This window comes from Myotis lucifugus, unplaced genomic scaffold, assembly GCF_000147115.1.
Source record: "Myotis lucifugus unplaced genomic scaffold, Myoluc2.0 scaffold_99, whole genome shotgun sequence".
Lineage (NCBI taxonomy): Eukaryota > Metazoa > Chordata > Mammalia > Chiroptera > Vespertilionidae > Myotis > Myotis lucifugus.
In genome coordinates, this window is record NW_005871147.1 from 1467458 (window position 1) to 1480544 (window position 13087).

A 13087-nucleotide genomic window follows, 5' to 3' on the forward strand; every position below is an offset into this window, starting at 1 on the left:
CATCTCCAGGACCTTGGACAGGGCCCTGCGATGGGGCTGGAGCGTGAGGACTGAATCCGGGTGGGTACACTGTGCTTAGGAATTAGGGCAGTGATGGCGAACCTTTTGAGCTCCGCGTGTCAGCATTTTGAAAAACCTTAACTTAACTCTGGTGCCGTGTCACATATAGAAATTTTTTGATATTTGCAACCATAGCAAAACAAAGATTTATATTTTTGATATTTATTTTATATATTTAAATGCCATTTAACAAAGAAAAATCGACCCAAAAAATGAGTTTGCGTGTCACCTCTGACACCCATGTCATAGGTTCGCCATCACTGGATTAGGGGAAGGTGAAGGAAGCACCGTCCTGAGTGGAACAGAGGCGTGGCATGAGGATGAGCATGTGTGGAAGACTACACACTCAGAGCTGGTCAGAGGTGGAGTTGGCTGGTTGAGGAGGCTAATCATGGGCAGCCTTAACTACCAGGCTGGGCAACAGGGGTTGGTTTGACAGGCAGTAGGGAGGCATCGAGGTCTTTCCCCTGGAGGAACAAGAGTAGTTGTGTTCTTTTCTTTAGTGAGGGACCTAATGGTCCAGGTGAGAGGGGGCATCTTGAGCTAAGTCTGTAAAGATAGGAAGGATGCAATGGACCCCAGAGATTTTTCTGGTGTAGAATTGACAGGAAATGGTAACTGGTTGGACATTGTGCTAAGTCCTGAAATGGAGACTATTCCATTAATAAACCACTGTGTGGAAATAAAATTTCAACCTCATTATTAATCAGAAACATGCAAATTGAAAGAGATGCTGCTTTTTATCTTATCACATTGGCGAAGATGCTGGTGAGGGTGTGGTAAAATGATTGCTTTCATATTTCACAGCATACACAGAGGATAAATGGACACAAACATGACTTGGAAAGTAATTCAGCAAAATAAATTACCACCTTTAAAGATTTTTCATATCCCTAGTTTCCAAGAAGTAAAATTATTAGATCTTACAGAAATCTTCTAAAACATGTAGTTTCCAGCCAAATACATTTTTCACAGTGCTGAAGGAAACAGACCAAACATATACTAAGACAGTATTAAATTTATGTAGTTCTATCTGCTTGGACTAATACTGGCTCTGCCCAGCAGGAAGGAACACATGGGCAGGCTGGAGTTTCACTGTTTTGCTGTGTCTGTCTCATCTGCTCTGATGTGAGGTGTTTAATTCCCATTCATAGTGCTGGGCATGCAGGCAGTCTATACCAGGGATGTCTGTTAATCTGTGTTTTAGTTTCCTGTTTTAGCTTCTATATACAAATTACCACAAACTGGGTGGCTTAAAACAATAGACATTGATTCTCTCTGAGTTTATATGCCAGAAGTCTGACATCAGCATCTCTGAGCTGAAATCCAGGGGCCAGCAGGCCAGTGCTCTTTCTGGAGGCTCTAGAGGAGAATCCATTCTCTGCCTCTTCCAGCTTCGGGTAGCTGCTGGCAGTCCTTGGTGTGTGTCCACTCCAATCTCTGCTCCCATAATCACATTGCCTTCCCCACTTCCTTTCTGCCTCCCTCTTAAAAGGACCCTTGTGATCACATTTAGAACTTACTAGAATAATACAGGATAATGTCCCCATCCCAAGATCTTCCACTTCACATCTTCAAAGTCCTTTTCCGCCCCCTTCCATATGAGGTAACATTTGCAGGTTCCAGGGGCTAGGGTGTGGATATCTGTTAAGGGGACATTATTTAATTGACCAAAACTAGCTTCAAGGATTGAGCAAGGTGGGTCGAGACCAGATCCACCACTGGCTCACACTGTCGTGGCTGCAGCCAATGGAGAGTGGCCCGGAAGAGAACATGGGCTGTGATGGGCCAGCATTCTCAGGAGGGCTGCCTCTCTTGCCCGAGTTCAGTTCATTGTCTGGGTCAGAAGCTGCAGGCAGCGGTGAGACTTTGCATGGGATGGATTTCGAGAGGCAGAGGATTTTACCTAGAGAAGTCCTTTTCTCTCTGGACCCAGCAGCCTCTACTTTAAGATCAAATATGTGGTGGGAAGTTGGGACCCCGTGAGACAATCCCGTTAAAGGCAAGCGTTTGCATTCTGGAAAGGGCTCTTGTTTATGAAGGATTCTCGGGTCAGTTTCGAGGCTCTTGGTTGCCTTGGCCTTGCCACTGGCCTGCTGTGTGACCTCAGGCAGGCTGCTTTCCCTCTCTGTCTGCAGTTCTGCAAAATCCTGCACGGTCTCTGTTCTCAGTTCCGGGGAGTGCTAAATGGTCTTTAGAGGCTCAGACCTCACACACTGTCCACCCCTCCCCCGAACTTCTCTGCCATTCAAGTCCTTAAGAAGCTGGGGGAAGCTGCTCAAAGGCATTTCTCAGAACAGCTCCTCAGGATTTTCGCAGCCACAGTTCTCCCAGTAGCAGCCTGTTTCCCTTTCCGGGGTCCCATCATCCTAGAAGGGCTCAGGAGTGAGCCGTGAAACCTGGACTCAGGCCTACATGCCTGGAAGAGCCCTAGAGGCTAGAGGGTAGGTCACAGGTAGCGTTAATTCTGAAAATAAATGAAGGCAGTGGCGAGACTTTGCCCTGGAAAGGAAACCAGTGGTGGGCAGGCTTTTGTTCACAAACAAAATGAAAAATGGCTGCTGTGTGTGGGAAGGGGCATCTGTGGGCCTACACGGCCAAGGACTCGGGGTGGGTGGACGATATGGGAAACCCACCTCTGAGCAATGGGCCAAGTGCTGGGGATCTGAGAACCCTTCCTCCTGGTGGCCTGATTCTCTGGGATGGGATAAGGTCAGGGCATGGACTGTCTTCCACCACTAAGGGCATTCAGTGATGCCCTGGTAGGGCTACTGCATTTCACAAAATACCAAAATTCTCTCAGGACACCTCCACCTTCTCACAATCAGCTTCTAAAGCAGTGGTTCTCAACCTGTGGGTCGAGAACAATGAAAATACATCCTGCATATCAGATATTTACATTACGATTCATAACAGTAGCAAAATTACAGTTATGAAGTAGCAACGAAAATAATTTTATGGTTGGGGGTCACCACAACATGAGGAACTGTATCATTAGGAAGGTTGAGAACCACTGTGAATCTAAAGGGTTAACCCTGAGGCCTCTGAACTCTGCGAATTCGTGCACTGGTGGGGTCTAGCCTGCCTGCGCCCGCCTGCCCCTGGTTGGGGTGGGGGGGACAGCCAGGGGGAGAGGCCGAGGGCGTTCAAATATCACCCTCATTGTAATTATTCCAAAGTTCCCTAATGGAATGCTCCTGGGTTGAGCTAGCCTGCTCTTATTGTACTGACCAGCAGGTGGCAGCATAGGAGCTGTCAAACTTCAGGATTCCGGGGGGGAAAAAGGCACAAAACCTTCCTGTTTTTGTCAAACCACAGAGGGACCCCTCTTCCCGACTCTGTGGTGGTGGTGACCCTGTGAGCCACCAGGCACCCACCTATACACCACATCCCAGTGGGCATGGGAGGGGAAGACCAAGGGAAGAGGATGGATCCACCTCTGGGAGCTCAGCCCCGAGGAACTGGAAGCTGATTTGGGAAGGGTAACATTTGGCGGCTGTCACATTCTGGGCGTCACTTCATGAGATAACATGTATAACTAACTGTTGTTAGTGCTCGGCAGATGTTAGCTGTTTATGCACATACCTCACCTCATTTGATCTTTACCACAAGCCCACAGGGAGGTCTTAGCAGCTCATTTTACCGGCAAGGATATCGAGGCACAGTGGGGTGGCCTGAGTTGGAAAGTGTCAAGCGAGTAGCAACACAGGGCACTGAACCCAGGTCTCAGTGGCTCGGAGTCCAGCCGTGCCCCCTTGCCTAGCTGAGGAGATGCTTGATGCTGAATCACCAGCTTTCCTTATCAAACATCACACACAACTACTCGGTGAGAATGGAGGGCTGTCCCTACTGAGGGGCACAGGCAAAAGAGTGGGTAGATGCAGAGTTTCCCGGGGAGACAAGTTTTGCAGCCCAGGGTGTGTGGAGGGGAGGGGGTTGTTGATAGGAGCTGACCCAGCTGCTGGGCTGGGAGGCAGAAGAAGAGAGTTGTTCTATTTCTGCTGTGTCATTGCTGTGTGATGCTGGGCAAGTCCTGATCCTCCCTGAGAGTTCCTTTCCTCTTTTGTGGATTAGAACAGCTCATGGGTCCTTGCTGGTTCTCACTGTCCAGGGAGTCCAGACTACCAAGCGCTTCATTGACTAAAAAACCAAGCCTGTGCCTATTCTGTTCATGGGGTTCTTGCTGAGATTAAACAAAGCCTCAGAGATCATTACTGGGCAGCCTGAGCAAAGACAGCCTCAGGGCTGGGACTGGCCACCTGGACCCCTAGGATGGCCTGGGGAGACTATTCCTGCCCTGGCCCATCTTAGGTCTCACCTGTCACAGGTTGGGCTCTTCAGGGAGCAGATACTGAGATGAGTTCAGAATGCAAAAGGAGAGAAGGAAGAAGCAGGTGAGTGCAGGGGGAACCATCAGACCAGGATGCAGCCCTGCCACCATCTCTGCCAGCCCAGCAACCTGGCATCACTCCGCAGCGCCTGCCTGTGAGAGGAGGAGCTTCGGGCGGATGCCAGCTCCTGGTGCTGCTGTCTTGCTTCATCATTAGCTGGCTCTCCGTGTCCCCCATCTCCCCGAAGAGCAACTTGGGCTGGAAAGCTGAGACAGCCCCTGCAGGAGGCTGCTGGCCAGCCATCCTCCTCAAAGGGGGTCTGAATGTTGTGTCTCAGTGTCTGCCTCTCCAGAAGAGGGCCCCCCTGCCCTCTGGGGTAGGAAGTCCAGGCATCAGCACCCCCATTCCCACAGGCCCAGGATAGCCTGGAGGGGAAGGTAGGATCTGAAGAGAATAGTGGAATATGTCAGAGCCCAGGTGTATGTGTGTGTGTGTGTGCATGTGTGTAGTAGGGTGTGCACAGCTATATGGGAGTGTTCAGTATCTATATGCTCGGGTGCACGTGTGTACGTGTGTGTGTGTAGGGTGTGAAGGTGCATATGTGTATGTATGCCTGAGGATAAAGTATGGATGTGGGCATGTGTCTACATGTGTGTACATGGGTGTACATACTCATGTGCAGTACCTTTGGTCCTCTGGCATTCAGGTGGGGGCTGCCAGTCTGGGCACCTCCGACTGGACACCAACTGGGTTTGGTCCAGTCCCTGGGAAGGGGACTGGCAAAGTGAGGCTGAGCCCGAAGCTCAGAGGAGCGTGGCTCTGGGGCAGGGGACCCTGGGTCATCACAGAGCAGCAGCAGCAGCAGAACTATGTGCATTGGGGAGCCCAGGCTCAGCCTGAGGTTATTCTCCCCGTTTTGTAGAGGAAATGTTCTCTCAGTGTTGGCCTCTGTTGGGTAAAGCAATAAGGACAGAGTCGTACTCCCCCTTTTCTTAGCCTGTGGTGTTGAGATGTGGACGGGGCCAGAGCTTCCCCCAGAGAATCCTCTCCTTGGTGCCAGGCATCCGCCCCACTGCAGGGAGTCAAGTCCCGCGTCCTCAGAGCCACCCTGACTGCAAGTTTCTGGGAGAGAAGAGCTCCCTTGTCCCCCAGGCTGGGAGTAGGGGGGTACAGAGAAGCTTGGCTCTGTCCGGCCTGCCTCCTTGGGCCTGGCAGGGGGTGGGGGTGGGGGGAGGAGGATGTAGCCCATCCCTGGCAGGCCCAGTGACGCAGATCAGCAGTGGGGAGGCTGCCTGGCCTGGGGACGAGCCAGGGCCTGCGGAGGCCCCTCTGTCTAGGCCAGATGGCCTCTGGCTCCAGTAGGAGGGACTGTCAACACCTTCGTCAGGGTCCTGGCCCTGGTTCCTCACACTGCCCTTGTCTAGCCCAGGCCTTCAGGTACCAAGGGAACCAGGAAGTAGGGCTTTTTTAAAGATGCCCATTAGTTGAACCCCCTCCAGCCCCATAACTCCCCACCCCCAGTACCCATCCAGTTCCCTTAGAGCATCTCCACACTCACCAGGCCCTGCAGGACCTCAGGGAGGTGGCCTGGGCATCTTACCTCGCAGTGTCCCCTCTTCCCCTATGGTTCAAGATGGATTAATTCCTCATTCATTCATCCATCCATTCATTTGTTTCTCCAACAAACATAAATTGAGCGTCTACTACATGCCAGGCCTTGTTCTAGGCCCTGGAATTACTCATCTGAACAAGATAGAGTGGTCTCTGCCCTCATGAAGCTGTCAGTCCACTGGGGGAGATGAAAAAACTGGCGAACAGGGTGTACAGTAACATGATTGAGGCTGGGGGGCTAGTTTAGAAAGAATAATCATGGAAGGCCTCCCCCAGGAGGGGGCATTTGAGCTGGGGCTGGAGGGAAAGGGCTGGCCAGGCCCAATTCTGGGGGAGGAGGAAGGAGGGCAAAGCTCCAGGGAGAGGAGCCAGCTTGTGGGAGGGCCCTGTGGGGAAAGACAGGTGTGGTGGGATCTGCTGTCCACTCCCGAGTGATGGTAGGGTCAGGAATACCAGGTGTGGAGGGAAATGGGAAGGAAGTCGGGGCCAGAACTTGAAGGCCTTGTAGGATTTGATTCTGAAAGGCTTTCATGAAGGCACACAATATAAATAGAGTTAACATTCATAGAGCTCATCCTACATGCAGGCATGGTGTCAATCACCTTACATAAACCAACACATTCAAACCTCACCAAAACCCTATGGTGGGTCCTATTGTTATCCCATTTTACAGATGAGGAAACTGAGGCACAGAGAGGTTAAGCCATTTTCTCAATGACAGTACAGGTCAGTAGTAGAGCAGGAATTTCTGGTGGGCAACTGGCTCTAGAACCCTAACCACTGTACCACACTCTGCCCACAGGCTATGATTCTCTCACCTGCAATAACCTCCTCTAGGAAGCCTTCCCTCAACCCAGAGTTTGTACACTCTGCTGAAGCAACGGATGGACACTATATGGCCTAAAAAACTGTGGGAGTGTTCCATATATTAATGCTCCAGTGTGTGTACGTGTGTGTCCCCAAGAGATCACCTTGTCCGTGCCCCTGTCTTCAGATGGACATGGCATTATAAGTCCCATTTTGAAGATGAGACTATTGAGACCCAGAGGGTTAAGGGACTTGTCTATTATCCAGAGTCAATGAAGGAAGCATGGGAAATAGAGCCAAGGTCTCAATTCTCCCACTCCAGCTCCAACCCTTCTGTCTTCCACTTTAAGACAATTCTCAGGTTGTTTCTTGTCTGTTTTCCACTTCCTATCCACCCCCCAGCTAGACAGCAGCCTCCCTGGGTGCCCATCACAGGGTAACGCACGCAGCAGGTGCACACTCAGCGTATGTGCAGGCACACCTGGGCGTGGTGCTGTTGTCCAGGATGCAGCGAGCCGGGTCGTTTACCAGAAAGGATGGATGTGAGCTGATGCTTGAAGATGCTGAGGAATGTTCTAGTGAGCCAGGGAGATGGTTTGGGGAATCTGTCTGGAATGGGAAGGCATCCCAGCCAAAGGGAACCGCACGTGCAAAAAGAGAGGGAGAGGACATGGTATAGTAATGGTTCAGTTGGACTTGAGCATGAAGAAGAGATGGGCAATGAAGCTGGGATGGGCTGCGGGGACAGGATGGGGCCTGCCAGGCTAAGGAGCTGCGGCTCTGACTTGGGGTGGGTGTTGGGGAGGCAGGGATAGAGGAGATCACTGCCTGGCAAGCTCTAGGAGAATATCTCGACCTAGCTGAGTAACTTCGTGTAAGTCGTGTGCCCTCTTTGAGCCTCAGTTTCCCCCTCTGCGCGATTTGGGGTGGTGCCCTATTCTAAGGACCCTCTGGGCCCTGCATGGACTTATTCCATGGCTGCTTTCTCATCATCCTAACAAACAAAGAGGCTCTGCTGGGTAGATCTGGAAAATCTTTAATGCCCCGATCTCTTTTTGCCACGTGTGTCTTTGCTTTGCGATATTCTGCCCACCCGTCTGGAGGCATATGTCTTAGGGCCTGGTTCACAAGGGAGCCTGGGTCGACATGCTCTTCTTTACCTTAAAACCCTTCCTTTTGTGCAGCCTCCTCCAGGGCACGTCAGCAGCCTGGGCCTGAGCCTGAGCCTGGGCATGGGCCTGGGCATGGGCCAGGGCATGGGCGTGGGTGTGTGCGTGGCCCAGCTCTGAGGGCGATGGCATCAGTGGCATCAGCGGCATCAGCTCCTCCGAGGTCCTGGGGGAGGCAAGAGGCAGCTCATCAGAGTCCAGGTTGGCATCACTCCAGCCCTCGGAGCTGTCACTGTAGCCAACCAGACTGGTGGCTTCGTCCTCAGATGTGGTGACATTCCTGGCTGTGTCCTCCCTGAGGTTGCCGTCTAAGTCCCCTGCCAAAAGGTTGGTGGCCCCCTCAGGCTCCATGGCTGTGTGGACGTTTGCTGTGTCCTCCTGCTTCTGCTTGGAGCCACCTGGATGAGTGCCACAGAGCCCTGCCATGGGCTGGGCGGGTGTCTTGACTCTGCCCTGGCCAGTCCAGAAGAGGGTGAGCTCTTGGCGGCAGGTGGCCACGGCCAGGCTGGTGAGCAGGGTGCTGGACACCAGGTAGAGCAGGGCAGGCTGGCCCATCTGCGTGAGGACCATGGCAGCAAACGTGACCAGCAGACCCACGGCGTAGGCCACGGTGCAGGCCATGAAGTAGACCTGGCGTGAGTGCATTTGCACATCAAAGCGATGGCAATAGGCAACCAAGAAGCCTGGGACCACGATGTCACCGAAGCCGAGGATGGTAAAGTGCTGGTCACACAGGGTCAAGGCCGAGAAGCTCAGCTGGGGCACTTTGAGCACCATGGGCAGCCTCTCGTGGCTCAAGGAATCTGCCGGGCCTGAGGCTACCTCCACCATGATGCTCTCGCCGGTCCTGGTGAAGAGGGGCGTGATGAAGACAAAGAAGACATCGAAGGCCAGCAGGGCCAGCAGGAAGAAGGTGCAGTTCTTGAGTCTGGGCAGCCGCACGCGCTGCAGGACGAAAAGGCAGTAGGCTATGCCCAGCGCATCCTGCAGGAGCCAAGCCCAGCGGTCCTCGTTGCGGTAGGCCACCCAGAGGCCGGTCACCACCGCGCATAGGCCGGCGAGCAGCAGTAGGGGCAGCCGCAGACAGGCCCGGCGGCCAGGCAGGGGCCACTGGTACTGCTGCAGGGGCAGGTAGTGCAGCAGGGGGGCCATGCAGCCGTAGAGGCCGGTGCCCGCGCCCAGGCCGAAGATGGCAATCGTGACATAGACAAAGGAGTCATAGAAGAAGTAGAGGAGCAGCATGATGGAGCAGGACATGGCGACCACTGCTCCCGTCATGGTCGGCGTGAAGTCCACGGGTGTGTCCTCATCGTCTTCCTCTTGCCTCACCTGGGCTGCCCCTGCTTTCTGCTGATTGTGACCCTCGGGCCCCCCTCCTCCTCGGGCCCGGCGCCGCTGCAGCCGATCGGCCTCGGTCAGGCCAGCCCAGTAGCCACCCATGGCCACGGTGCCCAAGGCCAGGATGAAGATGACCACTATGTTGTAGTCGAGGATGGGCTCTGGAGGCGCGTACAAGGCCACTCGGGCCATGGCGCCCCCGTGGGTGTGGCCGAGGATGTCCAGCATGTCAGAGTATCGGAGCAAGGCCACCGGGATGGTGAGGTCTGGCAGGGGGTTGTGGGGGTCCTGGGACGCCAGGGTGGTGTCTGCGCACTGTTGGCCACTGGCCCGGCTCACGATGAGCAGCCCGTGGGCGCCTCGGCCCTGAGCGAGCCAGCCCTTAGCGTAGAAACTGCAGTTGCCCCGCATGACCATGGCGGTGGTCCGGTGGAGGGGCCGCTGGCTGGGGGAGCTGGGCTGGGCTTGATGGGAGGAGTCCTCGCCAGGGCACCAGGGTGCCGAGGTACCATCATACAGGGGCAGGAGTGGGGCGTGGCGCAGGTCCCGGGGCAGGGTGACATAATCCGAGTTGAACAGCACGCAGTAGTCCTTGCTCCAGTTCTGTGACACCACGTGGACCACGCCATACTCCCCCTGGGCCACTGCGCTGGCGAGAAGGAGGAGGAGGTGGAGGAGGAGGAAACCCAGGCACGCCATCCTCCTCAGCCAGCCCAGCCTGACAGCTGCTCACAGCCCAGCTCCCTCTCCCAGGGGGTGGGTGTGGCCCTCTGTCACAGAGCAGTGTGGCCTCCCATCCCAGAAACCAGGGCCACACCCACCCAGTCATAAAGCCCCTGGGACCTAGGACACTGCTGCAGAAAACAGGGTCCCTCTCGGGTCCTCTCCCCCAACACCGCCTCTGTGTAGAGGGGTCATTTGGGTCCCTGCTTTCTGCCCAACCCCAGGTGGGGCTGAGCCGGGTAATGTGAAATCACATGTGGGAGGATGGGGTTGAGGATCCCAGACAGGATTCGGGACCAACGTTGGCCCCTTACCCGCTGGGTGACCCCGGCAGGTGCCTCTCCTCTGCCCCTGTTTCTTTAGCTGCAAAGAAATGAGGACATTGGGTCAGAGAGTTCCTGAGGCCCTGAGCTCCACCATATTGTGCACTTTTGTTGAGCTTCCACGAAGTGCCAGATACTTGATCTGTCCTCATTGTGTGCCTGCAAGGAGGTATCACTAGAGGCTGAGCTGGCCTCAAATCCATGCCCCTTTCTACCGCTAAATGACCAGAATTTTTTTGCCAGCCTCCCTTGGACTTAGGAATGGTCACATGGCCATTTCTTGCTAATGGAATTGAGCAGAAATAATGTGAGCCCTTCAGAGGGGCTCTGTGGACTCCTTGTCCATCTCTTTCCCTCTCTTTCAGGGCAGTCATGGACACGTGTGGATCATTGACTGTGGAGAAGAGGACATTGTCCTAAGGGAGGGGGTGGAAGGAACTGGGTCCCGGATGTCCGCATGGAGCAGTGGCACGGGGTGCTCACTGTGGACGGTGATCCATTATCTTCCTGAAGCCATTGCCTTATTGTGGTCTCTGTTACGTTAGCTTAACACTCACCTGAACACCCCCATGTTGTGGGTGGGTGAACCTGAGGCTCCCTGAACGCCCCAGGGCTGGCCCTGCAGCTCTGCTCTCTGCCCCAAAGCCTCACCTGCTACTTGTGTGTGTCCTTCAGGCCCAAACCCCAGTGACATCACCACCAACGCCAGGAGAAAATAGCCCCGCTTCTTAGCATGTCACGATCACAACTCAGGATGTACTGTCTTCAAAGCACCTATCACAGTCCTAGGTTTTGGGTTTCCTTGTTTATTTTCCGTCTCTTTTCTGTCGTTTGAGATCTGTGAGGACAGGAACCTTGTCTGTTCTCGGCCGCTGCTCCTGGATTCTGGTATAGACAGTGATGCCAGGGACATACGTGTAGGATGCACGAGTGAGCGACCCTGTTTTACAGCAGAAGGGACTGAGGCACAGGGCAGCGAGGAGACTTTTCCGAGGCGCCTCATCAGTGGTAGAGACGAGATTCAAACTCAGGCTGTGGGGCCGTGAGCCTCCAGCTAACCCCCTGTGCTGTGTGGTGTGCTCAGACCTCGTGGTCAGCCGCTCATCCCCGTTGAGTGGGACTGGGTGGGAGATGGGGTGATGGAAAAAGTGGATTCATGAAGGGAATCTTTACGAAGTTACCTACAGACTTTACACATTGTGTTGGTTTCTTGTGTTGCCTCCACTAATGATCACAAACTGGGTGGCTTAACACAGGAGTTTATTCTCCCACAGTCTGGAGGCTAGAAGTCTGCTGTGGACTGTTTGTGTGTGCCCTCCCCACTCCCGCCCCAATTCCTACGTTTAACCTCTAATTCCCAGTGTGATGGTGCTTGGAGGTGAGGCCTTCGGGAGGTAATTGTGTCATGAATGCGATTGGTGCCCCTCTTAGAAGAGACAGGAGAGAGATGCTCTCTCCATCCTGTGAGGACATAGCAGGAAGGTGGCCGTCTGCAAACCAGGGAGCGAGCTCGCACCAGGAACTGAATCTGTTGGCACCTTGATCTTGGACTTCCAGAACTGTGAGAAATAAGTGCTTGTTGTTTAAGCCACCCTGTCTATGGTATTAGTTATAGCAGCCCGAGCACACTAAGAAAAGTCCAAAATCGAGGTGTCAGCAGGGCCATGCTCCCTTCGAGACTATGGGTAGAATCCTTCCTCTCTCCTCCTGATTTTGGGGGTGGCTGGCAATCCTTGGTGTTCCTTGGCTTGTAGCTACATCACCCCAATCTCTGCCTGTGTTGCACATGGCCTTCTCCCTCTGTGTCTCTGTGTCTCTTGTCTTATAAGGACATCAGTCATACTGGATTAGGACCCAGCCAATGACCTTATCATAACTTGATTACATCTGCAAAGACCCTATTTCTAAATAAGGTCACATTTACAGATACTGGTGTTAGGACTCCAACATGTCATTTTTGGGAACACAATTCAATGCATAAAACACATTTTATTTTAACTTCCAAGGAATCAGCATCCAGTCCCTGACCTTCCTCAAGGCCTCTCCTTTAGTTATGTGTCCACCCGTTTAGTTCCGAGTCACCTTTCTTGTGACACCCACACCTAGGGGACGCCGTCTCCGCCCTCCAGCCTTGGACTCTTTGAGGGGGAGGGGGAGTTTAAAGGACCTTGCAAAATGGTTGACAAGTGGAACTGTGTAGACTTTGACAACCTCTTCCCACCCAATTATTTATATCTGTCTCACCCACACCTCACTTGACAGCTATTTTTTTTGTCCAACTCAGATTGTGTCTTTCAAACCATTCAACTGAGTTTTCATAAGGAACAGCGTCGCTCGTTGTTTGTGTACTTCTGATTCATCCATTAATATAACACTTAATTAGATTACAAACCAGTAATTACAATGACAAGTTAACTGTCAGAAATGCATTAGGGAATAGAAGCAACTGACTGTGAGTGTAGCCTGGATGGAGCTGGAAAAAAATGGAGGAGGTGCCGGCTGCCCCTCTGCTGGGCTCCCCTTGCAAAGGGAGGACTGGTGCTTTGGTTGGGGCAGTTAGAGGAGGGACACTGGCTGAGCCGTTCTTTTGGAGCGTGGAGGTGTCTAGACTGGGTGCGCCTCTGCATCTGAGCACCCAGGTGCTGGGCACAGCAGGGCTAGCCAGCCTGTTACTGAGCTCTGTGATAATAAAACTTTCTGTCCCCCCCCCCCCAGTTACTGATGC

General features: G+C 53.4%; 1 protein-coding gene across 1 annotated transcript; it reads right to left on the minus strand.

Moving 5' to 3' along the window:
- Window positions 1-7933: 7933 nt before the first annotated feature.
- On the minus strand, window positions 7934-10015 carry SPPL2C (signal peptide peptidase like 2C). The gene has a single exon (XM_006092197.1). It carries the CDS (start codon window positions 10013-10015, stop codon window positions 7934-7936), a length of 2082 nt encoding a protein of 693 aa, XP_006092259.1.
- Between the last annotated feature and the right edge of the window lie 3072 nt (window positions 10016-13087).

What these genes read in the sequence shown, in the direction of transcription:
- SPPL2C (XM_006092197.1), bottom strand. Translation starts at nt 10,015, where the DNA reads ATGGCGTGCCTGGGTTTCCTCCTCCTCCACCTCCTCCTCCTTCTCGCC.